The sequence below is a fragment of the Rhineura floridana genome, chromosome 3 (assembly GCF_030035675.1).
Source record: "Rhineura floridana isolate rRhiFlo1 chromosome 3, rRhiFlo1.hap2, whole genome shotgun sequence".
In the NCBI taxonomy this organism is placed as follows: domain Eukaryota; kingdom Metazoa; phylum Chordata; class Lepidosauria; order Squamata; family Rhineuridae; genus Rhineura; species Rhineura floridana.
Window position 1 is genome coordinate 84,977,938 of NC_084482.1, and position 15,777 is coordinate 84,993,714.

Genomic DNA, 15,777 nt, shown 5'->3' on the forward strand with positions numbered 1-15,777 from the left:
CCAGCATGGATTTTTCACATTCCATAGTGTTAAATTGAAAATACCCCCATGCCATTCTGATGTTTCCCATAAGCTCATTTCAAAGTAAAACCTTACAAAATTTATAGTCCTGAACTCAGAAACACTTGCTTAACAACCCTCTAAATTTTCTAAACAGTCAGAGAGAACAGAGAGTTCAAAGTCTAATAAGAGAGGAGAAAAACCACAGAGCCCTTTTGGACTTTTTTCTGCCAGAGTTCTCATAATCTGTTGAAATTCATTAAAAATCAGCCATGTTCACAGAGTACCTGTAATACTATTACTGACTTTGTCCCATACTCTGACCTTCATCTTCTGCAGTTTCAAAGTTTAAAAAATGTCTGGCTGATTTTTAATTAATTGAAGAAATTTTGGCTGGAACCCAGTGATAATGCGGGGCAGGCATTGAACTGAATGATAGTGTCAGGCATGCTCAGTAAGAACCAACTGTCAGCGTTCTAAAAGCCAGACTCACAGTTGCTTGGCTTGGCTGGGCTGATCAGGGGGCCACACCCATACCAGACTTTGATTTCACTTGAGACAGTCATGGCTTCCCCCCAAGAATCCTGGGAAGTGTAATTTGTGAAGGGTGCTGAGAGAAGACTCCTATTCCACTGACAGAGCTCAGAGGCCAGACTAGTTTAACAGTCAGTCACTCTGATTGAAGGTCTGTGAGGGGAACAGGGCGTCTCCTAGCAACTCTCAGCACCCTTCACTAACTACACTTCCCAGGATTCTTTGAGAGAAGCTATGACTGTCCAAAGTGAAATAAAGGCCTGGTTTGGATGTGGCTAGGGACAGCTTTGGTTTTAATTTGTGTGGGAGGCTACATGTGCCTGCTGTAGAATAAAAAGGTGGGAGAAACCCTGAAAAGCAATGATACTGTTCACAGTGTTTTCCTTTTGGAAAGGAGTTTCCCCTCTGCCCAGTGCCCACCCACCAATCTCCTCCCCTCCTGTTCTTCCTCCCCTCCCTGCCCCTCCCCCAGGTCAGTGTTGGACTATGACCTGGGAGACCAGGGTTCGAATCCCCACACAGCCATGAAGCTCACTGGGTGACCTTGGGCATGTGACTGCCTCTCAGTCTCAGAGGAAGGCAATGGTAAAACCACCTCTGAATACCATTTACCATGAAAACCCTATTCATAGGGTCACCATAAGTCAGGATCAACTTGAAGGCACTCCATTTCCATTTTCAAACATGATTGCACAGAAATAAATCCCATTGAACTGAAAAAGTATGCAAATGATCAAACCTTCCCTCCCTTCTCCTCCCTCCTATCCCCTCCCTCTTGCCCCTTTCGTCCCCCTTCCTTTGTCCCTCCATCCCCATCCCCTTCCAATTCCCTCCTTCCTCTTCCCCCCCCCTCCTCCCCATGGTCAGTTTTACCTATCGTAAGCATGATTGCATGGGAGTAAATACCACTGAACTCAATAAGCATGCAAATGATAAATCCATTCTCAGCAAACTTGGACAGGATCTCATTTCTTACCTCCCAGATAAAAAATGAGAGAAATTCGCTAATAGGCAAAAAACCTTGCGGTTTAAGAATGTACCTATTGCCAACAGATATTTCTATCAAACTTTAAAAAGCAGGGAAATTGGACAGCTATAGTGAATGCACCAGGGAAGCAGGAGACCTGACCTCCCCTCTGAGATATTGGACTGCCCTACAAATTGGTAAAAAAGCAAACACAATTTGGGTTGGTCTTTCACAGTCCAATCCATTTCCTGTGTAGCTTGGAAGGATTTGGTAACGTGCCTCTGAGCATATGGTGAGTGGTGGCAACACCTTCAATCAGCCCAAATAATAGAAAGAAGACATGTGCTGTGCTGATCTTGTTTTAGCATGGAGGAAGCAACATTATTAAGACAGATGGCATATTTCAGATGGTCACTTTAAATGTGTCTGATTTACTTTGCAATTTTAGTGAAGTTTCCTATAGAAAATCATTTTCTTTTGTTTCTATTTCTGTGGATATGTGAAGTATAGCAACACTTGCAAAATTTACACTAAAAAACCTCCAAAAACAATTGTGGAATAATGGCACTGACTATTCTGCAGAATAGTCTCCAATGTACATCAGGAGCGTCTCAATTTGCACAAGGTAAAACTGGGAGGTGAAATATATTCTAGCAAAATTCTAGGTGTGATGTATGTTTCTGACCGTGCCCACCTTGCCTTAAACGAAGTGGTTTAAACATAGCAGGCTGAAAACATGCATCCTCTTTTTTCCAACAGCTAGAGTCGTTGCTGAAGTAGCAACATATTGGAATCAGTCTGATTTTACATCAAACTGCAGTTTCGGATTCAACTGTTAATGCACCCAAAATAGAAATAGGACATAACCTCCAGTTTGAAACACAAAAGGCTGTCTTCACCATTATGTGACATTGACCAATAAAAAGGCATTGAAATTAATAAAAATAAATTTGACACATATTTCTAGGATGAATAATGAGGGAAATAAGATTAGATTCTCTGTAGAAACATTAGTAACACAGGAAAGAAGCAAAGTAAGAAAAACACCAACAAACATACAAAAATATAATTCTCCATCTTTGGAGATGGCAGGTGTTGCCACCACTCACCATATGCTCAGAGGCACATGTTACCAAATTCTTCCAAGCTACACAGGAAGTGGATTGGACTGTGAAAGACCAACTCAAATTGTGTTTGCATTTTGACAAATCTGTAGGGCAGGCCAATATCTCAGAGAGGAGATCAGGTCTCCTGCTCCCCTGGTGCATTCGCTATAGGTGTCCAATTTTCTTGCTTTTTAAAGTTGGACAGAAATATCTGTGGGCTATAGGTACATTCTTAAACCACAAGGTTTTTTGTCTATTAGTGAATAAATACTAAGAAGACATATTAGATAAACATGTAACCTCCATGTTCACAAGTGATATACCTCTGATTACAAGATGCTGAGGATGGAAGTCACCATCTCTTCCTTGCTTGTGAACTTTCTGTTGTTATCTGGCTGACCAAATGCTCTGGATTAAATGGATATAGTGAGAGGCAGTGTAGTGTAGTGGTTAAGGTGTTGGACTACGACCTGGGAGACCAGGGTTCAAATCCCTACACAGCCATGAAGCTCACTGGGTGATCTTGGGCCAGTCACTGCCTCTCAGTCTCAGAGGAAGGCAATGGTAAACCCTCTCTGAATACCGCTTACCATGAAAACCCTATTCATAGGGTCGCCATAAGTCGGAATCAACTTGAAGGCAGTCCATTTCCTTTTCAAATGGATATATGGTTCGATAAAGCACAGCGGTTCTTACATTTGTATACTCTGCAACTGCCAATTATTTTCTCCCGAAATGCATGGCCATTATCAGTGAAGACGTATTTCCACAATGGCAGTTTAACAATGTACATGCTCTTACAGAGCAATCCTACTTGCAGGAGGATGGTGGAAATGGAGCCAGCAGAAGGCAAGATGGCAGAAGGTTGTGCCTCACCCCCACTCCAGTCAGGAGCACCTGGGAGGGGAGCATGCTGGCTGCACTGACAGAGCTCGGTGGAAGAAAAAGACGTGCATGTTTCCTTCTGCCACCCTTTCCCCCAGCGTATCATCTGCCGAGACTGGGGGCTGCAGAACTTAGCCACAAGTGCTCAGGATGCGGTGTAAGTCCCCCTCGCCTCAATTCTAACCCCAACACACACCCCAATCTCAGCTGAACCAGCTATGCCCAGGGGCAGTGGATTTCCCTGCTGCACAGTAGCTTGGTGGGGAACTTCTGCTGCACAGTGCTGAGGCGCTGTCATCCTCCCTCCTCCGTAAGGAATACTCCACATCCTGTATCCCCTCAGCCTGGTGTAAATGTTAATTGGATTGCACCCTTAGTGTTTTAAATGCTTAAGTTGCTTGTCATTTTCAAGTAGCGTATGTACAAGGAAGCTGTTGAGTATTGTTATATGAAAGAAAACAATGAAATCTACCTGTTGATGGAAGTTTTGCCTTAACCTTTTAGAATGAAAATCTTCTCCACTACTTCTCTGTGCAATATTAAAATAATAGTCATTGAATTACAATGACTTTATGAGGAGATTAGGTCATTGAAATGTTAGCCAGTATAAATATTTTAAGGCTAGCGAGTCATATAATAACCAAGATGAAAATTAGGTACTTTTTCACAAGACATTTCCTGCAGCTTTTACTATGACTAAATATAATTAAAAAAAACTGTTTAGAAAAGGTTCTGCAAGGCTTCCTTCTCTACAGTGATAATACATTTTATTTTGAAAGTGGTCAGTTACCAGCGAGGAGGCTCAGCCCAGTCAGGTGGTTACCTCTCCACCCAACATCCACCCCCTTCCAATGCCTGCTTTGCCACTGCCACAGCGCAGACCCCCCTTCTGATGGGGAGGATCATGCTGACGCAGAGCAGCCACCCTCATGTCATACACAGAGGCTGTTGGGCCAGCAAACTCAGTGTGACCCCACGGCCCTTATGAGGAGTGCTCATGTGTGCGCCTGTTCTCAACATTAACACTCAGTTCACACAAGTAGGGTGCCCACCCATCCTTACTTAAGCATGGTAAAGGGGGGTGACTAGTTGCTGTGACAAAGTTTTAGCACAGTGTCGTTGTGCCTAGTTACTCCTAGTAATGATGCTGAATTCTGTATAAGCTGATTCATGAAGTGCTCTGAACTGAAACTTTCTATTAAATCTACTAAAGAAAAGCACACCTCCGTGTTCATGTCTGACTTCAGTGGATTTGGGCAGGACAGAAGCTAACACTGAGGATAATATTGCTAACAATATTAAAAAGGCAACTTAACATCTTCAAATGCTATCTTTGATCATTACTAACTATGCTACTCATAACTTTTTACATTTTTAACAGAAACTGGTTCGGGAACTTAAGGCATCAAATATTTGCTGCCACACTTTTATACATATTAACATAAGAACATATAAGAAGAGTCTGCTGGATCAGGCCAGGGGCCCATCTAGTCCAGCATCCTGTTCTCACAGTGGCCAACCAGGTGCCTGGGGGAAGCCCGCAAGCTGGACCTGAGTGCAAGAACACTCTCCCCCCTCCTGAGGCTTCCGGCAACTGGTTTTCAGAAGCATGCTGCCTCTGACTAGGGTGGCAGAGCACAGCCATCACGGCTAGTAGCCATTGATAGCCCTGTCCTCCATGAATTTGTCTAATCTTCTTTTAAAGCCATCCAAGCTGGTGGCCATTACTGCATCTTGTGGGAGCAAATTCCATAGTTTAACTATGCGCTGAGTAAAGAAGTACTTCCTTTTGTCTGTCCTGAATCTTCCAACATTCAGCTTCTTTGAATGTCCACGTGTTCTAGTATTATGAGAGAGGGAGAAGAACTTTTCTCTATCCACTTTCTCAATGCCATGCATAATTTTATACACTTCTATCATGTCTCCTCTGACCCGCCTTTTCTCTAAACTAAAAAGCCCCAAATGCTGCAACCTTTCCTCGTAAGGGAGTCGCTCCATCCCCTTGATCATTCTGGTTGCTCTCTTCTGAACCTTTTCCAACTCTATAATATCCTTTTTGAGATGAGGCGACCAGAATTGTACACAGTATTCCAAATGCGGCCGCACCATAGATTTATACAACGGCATCATGATATCGGCTGTTTTATTTTCAATACCTTTCCTAATTATCCCTAGCATGGAACATCAAATTAGCTGTAGACAAAATTCAGCCATTATTCAATACAAACATCCTTTTTCTTGCTAAAGATTTTGAAATCTTTGTTAGGCAGGTGCAGGAAAGTGACAGATTGTGCTTGGGGAATCGAGTTCTTTTCTAAATGGCTGTATTGCTTATATGAACATCAATGCTTTGAGCCTGTTTTTTTTTTTGGAATGTGTAATTTTAACCACCTAAGGAAGGGTGTGGAGCTGAAGCATGTCTTACAAGGGAGACAGAGAGCCCTCACAGGACTGTTCTGTCTCACAAGGAGGAGAGCTGAGTGGAAAGGCTTCCTATTGAAGAATTGTGCTTCCTTTGTGGACTAAGAGGCCTTATTATTTTGGCTTTTGTGCAGCTTCACCCGGGCAACCCTTCACATCCAAACAATGATTGTTACACTGTGTTATTTAAAGTGCCAAGTTCCTGCCTTGGTCATCCTGTGACAGGGACTCTGAGTTAAATGGGCTAACAGAAACCTTAAAAATGGCAGCTTCATTTTAAAAAGACTTCAACTACATTTTATAAATCCATAATTTCCACATATTTAAATTCTGTCTTTCCTCCAAAGAACTCAAGGCAGTCTACATGTGTGTGTGTTCCCGCCCCCACACACATTTTATCCTCACAACTATGCTGTGGGATAAGTTAGATAGTGACTGTCCCAAGGTCACCTTATGAGTTTCATGGGTGAATGGGAACTGGAATCTGGGTCTCCATTTCCAGTTCAATATTCCTGACTACTACATCACACTGCTTCTATATTGAGAAGTCTCCAAAGAATTAGAGTACACTCCTGGCTACACATGTTAGTGCTCCTCAGAATGCTTACTAGTATGCTCAAAAGGCTAAAATGTTATGCACATCATCTGTGCTAAGGTGGTAGAATGGCTATTCTAAACCATCTCCAGTTACAGAATATAATCCTAAAATCAAAGAGGGGCAAACATCTAAGACTACAATCATATACCCACTGCTTGGAAGCTGATCCCCTTAAACTTTGCATTACTATAAACTTTGCATTCATATAAAATATGCTGACTTGGATGACAACTGTGTGAATACAAACTGCGCACACACACTCACTCTCTCGCACACATATATATTAGATTAACTGGAATGACCTCTGGCACAAGAAACTGAAATGGAAGAAAAGCAAATGGGAAAAACCCAATGAATGTTTAGAAGAACTTGCACATGCCCAGGGAGCTCGCTCAAGGAGCTCTTTGGATCCCATCCTGGGTATGTGTTTGAATGGTGGACCATGTCTATATGGAACTTTTAATGCACAAACTGTGTTGCAATACCTGGAGAATGGGTTGAACAGCACATGGCTTTCTTGGCATCTCTAAATCTCAAGTAACAGGGCTGGGAAAGACCCCTGCCTTTGAGGGAGCCATTTGCCAATCAGAGGAGACAATATTGGGCTAGATGGACCAATGGTCTGCTTCGGCATAATGCAGCTTTATATGTTTACAATCTGTGCTAGTCCTCAATGCAGCCCTGTGGATAAGGCTACCAAGAGCTTTTAGGGAATGATTGACTCAGCATATTCAATCCTCACTAAACCTAACTAGAGTGTTTTTCTCATTCGCCACTTATTTACATGGCAGAAGAGGTTTATAGTGAGAGCATGCCATTTTTATGATCTATGCTGACAGAGGTCCTTCTGACTGATATTGATATACTTTTTGGAAAAGTGTTTCTTTTATGACTGGTTAGGCACTAAAGCGCTCACTGAGGGACAGGAGGTTTCCAGGCAGACATCCCTTAAATCAGCCTTCCCCAACCCAGTACCCTCCAGATGCTTTGGACTGCAACTCCTATCAGCTGCAGCGAGCATTGCCAATGGTCAGGGATTATGGGACTTAAGGTCCAAAGCATCTGGATGTCACCAAGTTGGCAAAGGCTGCCCTAAACTATCCACTACTTAGCTACAATTGGTACCCGTGTCCCCAAGTTTAAGACTTTGTCCACTCAATTACTTCAACACTCCAGCTTCATATCAGTGACTACTTTCATCTGAGGCAACACATGTGGCTGAAGATCTGCTGCTTCTTATATATTCTACACCCCAGATAAAGAAATAATTTTTGAGTTGCACTGCGAAGTGATCAATTCAACTTGCAGCTCTGTTGCCCAATCATGCTTGGATTAGGGTTCCTGCCATCTCACTGATGTAACCATGCACTCCTACACACAAGATTTTCTCCACGTCTACATCATACAAGTAATAACAAATGCTGAGAGGGCAGACTTAGGACAATTTATCAAGATAAAGGAAATAGCTTCCAGATGTACAGGTGTGTTTGGTGCTAGTTGGTGAGAAGGAAGCAAGGTATTGTTACTGAATTAGCATGACACTCTAGCCGAGAACAGCTTGGTAGAAAGAGAGTGCTCCTTTCATATGGTTCACATTTGAACTTGTCAAATGTCACTTATGGCAGCGATGTAAGGTTTTGTTTTGGTGGTGGTTGTTGGAGGGATCTTACTCTATTTCTCCCATGTCTCTCATAGTAGCTGCTCTTGTACTTGGTTACTGTTTTCTCCTCTATCCATTCTAGCATCATAACTTGCATCTATTCCACTTATCAATCCTGTACCATCAGAATTAGGCACATGGAGGTGCAACAGTGTTTTTAGGTTAGCACATACACACATATAATATTTTCAGAATCTCAAAACAGAATGCAATGGAAAAGTTATGAAATGTGTTAGCGTTGTCCAAAGTCTGGATAGCAGCTTCCCTAGCTGTGCACTGTAGCACATAAGAGGGAGCTCAGGAAGTGTCCTTTCTCCCTTGAAACATCTCTGCACTCATCCCTGAAATCTAGCTGCTTGGAAATTATATCACATACTAACCTATGCCAGCTGTGCATCACTAGTAGAGGTTCCCCATAAATGCAGTCCACATAGCTGCCTTGCATTATTTAAGTAGTCAACAGGCAAGTTTCCACTGAGTGGGTGTAGTTCAGCTGTTATCATACCTTGTAGCCAAATGGGCAAGTGCATCGATAAAAATCCAGTGGATCATTGCTGCAAGTCCCATTGTTTTTACAGGGATAGGATAGGCAAGGGTTACACTTGGATACAATACTGATATCGACAACTCCTGAAAAGAAATAAGAGTACAGCTGAAACACATGTGCCTACAGCTTAAGTAATTGGTATTAATTTTCATAAAGATAATTTTTTACAAGAAGGCAGACAAGGCACAGGGCAATAGAAAATAAGGATCCATTCTTATGGATCAGCTGGATCCTTAAGATCATTCTCTTTAACAATAAAGTGGGTGGCCCAGTACTGATCTGTAGAGAAATAAAATCAGGCACTCACAGATAATGGTAAGGGAACCCTTAGGTATGCTGATAAACATTAGTTTAAACATAATTAAAAGGCGGTGGTAGTGAAACCAAAAACTGAACAAAAATTGAAAGACTAATGGCTATACATGTGATGTCCTCATGCTGCTACTGTGGAACCCTGGTGGCATGAGGCCAATGCAGCGGTGCAAGCTCTCAGTGGGCCTGATGACTCTTAGGCTGATAGGAAGTGTATGGTTTGCCACTTGCTTCCCTTCAGCCTAGACCTTATAGAGGAGGGAAATTAGAGTGGAAAGATGGCACAATGGACACTAGTCCCCTGATATGAATTTTCCACCCCTCCAAGATCCTTTGAGGTGTTCAGAGTTCTGCCCCTTCAGTTCTAAGTGGGGTTTAGTAAGCCCAGAACAAGTTGCACCACAACTGCAACAAAAAATGCTTATATAGAGATGTGAGCTGCAATGCAGAACACTTCATGCCTTCTTCTGTGTACAAGAAGAGCAGAAGAAGGTATTTTGGGGTCTTTGCAGCATAGCAACAGTATGGCATGAGGGACAGCAGACAAAGACCAGCAGTAAAGCTACAACAATATATATATAATATCTTGTTATTAAGACTGACATTTATGGAAATTAATTTTCCAATTTATTTTACTATTTTGAAGCAAAACTATTGAGTGTCATGGTTCCTATTTACAGATGGTAAGTGGTTCATTTTCAACATGAAACTTTTTTTCCTTTAACTCCCCACAGCACTTAAAAAAGGCTGAAAATGTAAACAGTAATTAAAAACATAAAAATACATTAAAACATAAAAATACATTAAAACACACACACACAGAGCCCACATATTTTTCCACATACAGAAGATGGTATCATAGTTTATTATACAGAGAATTGTGTAATTTGGAAAACACATGTGAGGTTTTTATATGAGCAATGTATCTGAAAAGTGGGAATTTGTTCACTGGGTGCAATTACACTCTGTTGCACCTTTCTGCAAGTTATTGATGGATATTGAGGTAACCTATAGATATGCATGTTTGCCAGTATGAAAATCAGAGGCTTTCAAGGGCTGAGGGACTCAGGAGCTTTAAATTACCAAAAAAAAAAAAAAACCCCACAAGATTTCAGTCACATGCTGTCAGAAAGCAATGAACTATAATTTCTTTTGTATAGAAAAATAATAATAAGATTGAGAGAGTGAAAATTCTGTGAAGACTTTCATATCAGAACTGAACATGTTTAACCTAAGCAAGTGTTTAGAATGAAAATCTTTGTGTTAGCAATACAGAATGACAATAAATGCTGTAAAAGGTGAAGCTGTTTTGTTCAGAGGGATTTTTCCCCATTTTCCTTGGACCATTTAAACTGGAGACAAGGTAAAAAAAAATACCACTGTTGAAAAAATTGACTATGTAGCTTGGCCAGGTAGCAGCTGGTCATACAGCAAAAAATTACTCTAGTCTTGGCATCTTGGTGAACTAGAGAAAATGCTTAAGAAGACTAAAGCCTTACGTACCTTTTCTTGCATACTATCCTACTTACATTTAAAAGGGACACATACACAAATCTATACAGATGAATAAGTGATGTGTGCTGAGGTGACAAGTACCTCTTAAGTGTGCCAACCTTCTTATAGAAAAAAAACTGACTATACATACAGACAGAGGTGCATAGTTCACGAAAGATTGATGTATGGGAGACTCAGTACCAATTGCAATCTTACAGAGCAGTTATAACACATGATAGGATAGGAGACAATCCCCAGTGTATCAGTTTCCATGGCAGATTCAATCCCTGGCATCTCCAATTAAAAATATCAGATTGCAGGTGTTCTGAAAGACCTTTGCCTCAGATCCTAGACCAGTCTTTCCTAACTTTGGATCCCCAGATGGCGCTGGACTACAATTCCCATCATCCCTGACTGTTGGACATAGTGGCTAGGGCTGATGGGAATCATAGTCCAACAACATCTGGGGACCCAAAGATTGGGAAAGACTGTCCTAGAAAGCACCTTCAAGTCAGAATATCCAATACTGGGAGTGATGGACAAATACTCTGATATAGTGTAAGACAGCTTCCTATGATGTGGGAATAACCACGGCATATAACAGAAGGCACAATGCACACTAAGAGCTTGCACCTACCTTTGCACTGAAAGTGGTGGGTTGGTGTTGTAAGCAACAGTCTGTCTGCCATGTCATCTGGACTGCTACACCGTGCAATTCCTGGCTCTTTGTAACCTGCCTTCACCCATTCAGAAAGCCAGCGCAGGTTGCAGTCACAGTGCAAAGGGTTGGTACCAAGTGCCCTAAGGTGCGTTGAAAAACAAACACATATATAACCAACACAGTTGTTCACAGAGATTATTTGTCTAAGTTTATCAAAAGATTTAAATTATAGGTTTTTTTTCCTGGAGATGTGATTAAAAGAAAAAATTCTGACAATCAGTCATAAATGTGCTTCTCTGTTGCTAGTTCATGAGATGTTATCTGGCTGGTTTCGGCATCAAAGTATCTATTCTCTTTCTTCTATCCTTCCTCATGCATACTACTGCTCCACAGTTGCAACACAAATTCCAGTCTTACTGTTATGGAGCAGTCTGGAGGACTAAACAATTTCTAAAAGTAGCAGTTATCCCTGAGACCAGGGAGACCAGAAGTAGGGAGAGGAAATATTCCTTCTAGGTGACAACTCAATCTAGGCTCCCTTAACCACAGCCTTGACCACATTCAGTTTGGCAGGTTGGTAGAAATAAGCCCACCCTACTTAAACAGAATCAATACCAATTTGAATGCAGATGAGGTAAAATTAGCTGCCATCAGGAGATTTGAGTGAAGTGTTATCAATATGCAGATGCCAGCCATCTGAATCAAGAGAGGTGGCTGAAATGTTAGACCAGTGGTGGAGGCAGTGAGGGGCTGGATGTGGGCCAATAAATTGAAGCTGAATCCTGAAAAGACAGAGGCGTTGTGTGTCCTGGGTTCTCATGTCTGGGAGGTGGAAAGATGCTCCTGGATCCAACCTTGTCACTAGAGGTTCAGGTGGACTTGGTGGTTCGGAGTGCCTTTTACAAGCTGGTTCACCAACTATGGTCCCTTTTGGACAGAAATGACTTGGTCACTGTACTCCATGCTTTGGTTACTTCCAGACTGGATTATTGCAATGTGCTCTACATGGGGCTGCCCTTGAAGATGACGTGGAAACTTTTATTGGTCCAAAATGCAGCAGCCAGATTACTGGATGGGGTTCCATTTAGATAATCCCTACTTTAAAACAGCTGCATTGGTTGCCAGTTAGTTTCTGGGCCCCATTCAAGATGATTATGTTAGTAATATCTGAAAGACTGCCTCCTTCCCTACAGATCCCCTTGGGCATAAAGATCAGCAGAAGGGGCTCTCTTGGTAGTTCTACCGCCCTTGGAAGCTTGGTAGTGATGGCCCAGTAGATGGCATTCTTTTTGGCAGCACCTAAACTGTGGAATTCCCTCCCCACAGAGGTCCTAGCACCTTCAATATACAGCTTTCATCATATGCTGAAGACACACCTCTTTATCCTAGCCTTTAAATTTTTGGGTTTTTTATTCTTATGATTATAATTTGTTTTAAACTGTTTTGATGTTGCATTTTAATTGGTGTGACTTGCATGGGGACCTTAGCGTGAAGGGCAGGTAATAAATCATTATCATCATCATCACCTCCTCTGTCCATCTGCAGCAACTCTGGGAACCATAAAACCTTCTTCCCTCATGAACTAGCCCAGACAATTCTGGAGCAGTATCCCATGTAACACATGTTTGGGAGTAATAAGACCATAGTGTTATTTATGAAAGGGAGGTGGCAATTCATTTTCTCACTTCATGGTCCAAGGACGAATATGTCTCAGGTGATGTGAAGCTGCTGACTGAATCCTAGGAACGCAGGGAATTAGAGTGAGAAAATATATTTATCCTTTTACAAACTCTCTCTCCTTGCTTTGTTCCTCTTTGCTCCCCACCCTTTCACTATCTGGTCAGTCAACTTGTTCTGTAAAGCACTATGGCTTTCATCTTTCTGTAGGGGACATAGCAGCCTTGAACATTACAATCACCTCCGCCTCTACAATACTTTTCCAATTTCTACCAAACACTTGGATTTCTGCCTCCTGTAATTCTTATAAGACCACTTAAGATTTTAGTTTAACAAAACTTTGAGTTGATCGGTAAAGAAACTCTTGCAATTCAAGTGGAATGTTTTAGGAGATGATCTAAAGGTTAAGAGCAATAATCCAAGTGGTTCTGACAAACCGCAGGAGTGTTTTGCTATGGTTCCTGTGGAGGAAAAACATGCTGTTCAGCCCCTAGAGAGAAATTTAAGAAATTATTTACACAAAAAATGATCAAAAATTAATTTTGCATGTAGACTTTCTCCATTGGAGATAACAAAAAATATTTCATGCTCAAAAATGCTTTTTGTGAGAAAGCAGATGGAATACTGAGAGATGAAATTCCACTAACGTTGCTAACTGAACTCCACAGACATGACTGATTAAAAAACTCTGCCCTAGACAAATGCATGCTGAGAGTTCATGAGTTGAATTACTGGCAGGGATTCATCCATCAAAATTAAAGGCAATGGCAATCTTTCCTTAAAAGGTCCAAATATAACTCATTTAAAAATTCTCACATAAGAAAAATATTTTGGCATATTATCTATGAGCTGTCGCAGCAGCACATATCTAGATTTCTACAAACATACATTTCTGAATTGCCAAAATGTCCAGGATGATCTTGAGATGGAAAATAAAAGTGGCAGTATTGTATTAATGGATGACTTAAATTACCCTTGCATAGACTGGGGAAATGCGTATTCCGTTCTAGACAAAAAGATACAGTTTCTCAAACTCAATGTATATGTAAGCGCACTATTGCCAAGAAAGCTCAACACAGTCACATTTGACTTTAACTGGGAAAAAATGGAGTTGGCAGGGAGAGACAAGAGGTCTAATCTCTCCAAAAAGCTGTGACGTTATTCAAAACCACAATCATAGAAACTCAGCTAGAATGAATACTGCAGATCAGAAAAGGCACCATCAAGGCCAAGAGGCTGCCAGTGTGGTTAATGACCAGTGTAAAAAGCCAAAGGTGCTTCCTCCACCAAATAGAGATCTTCCCTAAACAAGGAGAACAAAAAGGAACACAAATTGTGGCAAAAGAAATGCAAGCAAAAATAATGATAAAAAAAAATAAGCATATTGCTAAAAAGATTAAGGCCAACAATAAAAAAAACCCGTTTAAACATGTTAGAAGCAGTAAACTAGCTACGAAGGTGGTTGGAACTTCGGGCAACAAGGAGGTCAAAGGTATGCTAAAGGAGAAAAAGAAGATTGTAGAGAAGTTGCATCTGTCTTCACTGTGGAAGACATATGGCAGCTCCTTGTGCCTGAACTAAGGATGAATATCTGTGGAATCAAGGGTAATAGTGGCACCCTTGGGTAGAGAAGAGACAATGTTCTAGATATTATTGACAAATTAAAAATGAACAAATTACTGGGTCTAGATGGCATCTACTAGAGAATTCTTAACTCAAATGTGACATATGAAAACATATACCACATTTGATACAATTTTAGTATTAAAAGGAATAAATTAAAAGGAATAAATTTTTCATTTTTTTCTGAGTTGCTCTATTTCAATTTGCTATATTGGGTTGTATTCAGTGCTAGTCTGACTCTGTGTAGACTCATTGAAATTAATGAACCTGTTAGTCATGTCGATTAATGTTAATGGGTCTACTCTGAATAGGACTTTCATTGAATGCTAACCATTGTATGTAATACAAATTAACAGCCAGATGCCTTTGGGAAGTCTACAAGCAGAACAGGGGTACAACAGTGCTTTCTCCACTAGTGTTCTCCAGGAACTGGTGTTCAGAGGAATACTACCTCCAATATTAGAGGTAGTATTCAGCCATTCCGACTAGAACCCATTGATAGCCTTTTCCTCCATGAATTCATTTTAATCATTCTTTATTAAGTTTACACCATTATTAAACATAATCAAACATAATCAAATCATATATAAATCGTATAACATTAATAAACTTAAATACTCAAAAATAATTTAAAATAAACTCATATTGGTTGGTGTTATAGTGCATTTATGGAATCCAGCTTTTAAAGTCAGGATATTTTCATTTACAATTTTCAGTATACTGCTTAACTTACTTGGGCTTATTCTTCCCCTTTTCATTTTGGGTATGGGATAAATCAGAAAAGAGAGGGGAAAAGACCCACTTAAAGAAATCATACCCATTTACTGTATATGCTGGCAAAAGGACTTGATCATGTTCTTCCTGGTTTATGTATTGTACAAAACCCCTTGCTGGATTGTCACCTTGCAGTGGTGAGTGAGCTTGCATGTTCCAATGAACCCTGTGAGTGATGCTGTCGGGAGTAATGTACTCCCAGCAGGGTCACCCATGGCGGTAAGGTCAAGGGAGAGGAACCAGACAAAGAACGATCCAAGAAAGTCCTCAACGGCAGAACAGGCGGAGGATAACAATGTGTATGTTACAACGGCTGTGAAGGTGGATGAAGGCTGCAGCAGATAAAAGACTTTCAATTGTTGTGGTATCCATTTCATTGGATCAAAGCCTTTTTCTGTCAAGATTGTGTGTTGATAGTCGTGCACCAATCTCCCCACATAAAACAAATTCACACACAGGTATCTTCCAACCAAACCAAACCAAAAGTCCCATGGCGATCGGCAAATGGCAACGGGGGC

At 41.1% G+C, this 15,777-nt stretch overlaps 1 protein-coding gene across 2 annotated transcripts in view; it reads right to left on the reverse strand.

The window, feature by feature from the left end:
• Positions 1-15,777, reverse strand: part of SLIT3 (slit guidance ligand 3) — an 810,414-nt gene that overhangs the window by 118,312 nt on the left and 676,325 nt on the right. For both annotated transcript variants that reach the window (XM_061616805.1, XM_061616804.1), the window contains 2 exons: positions 11,162-11,325; positions 8,677-8,801 (listed from right to left, as the gene is read on the reverse strand). In XM_061616805.1, coding sequence (XP_061472789.1) covers positions 8,677-8,801; positions 11,162-11,325 — 289 coding nt within the window. The remainder of the gene's footprint in view (positions 1-8,676; positions 8,802-11,161; positions 11,326-15,777) is intronic.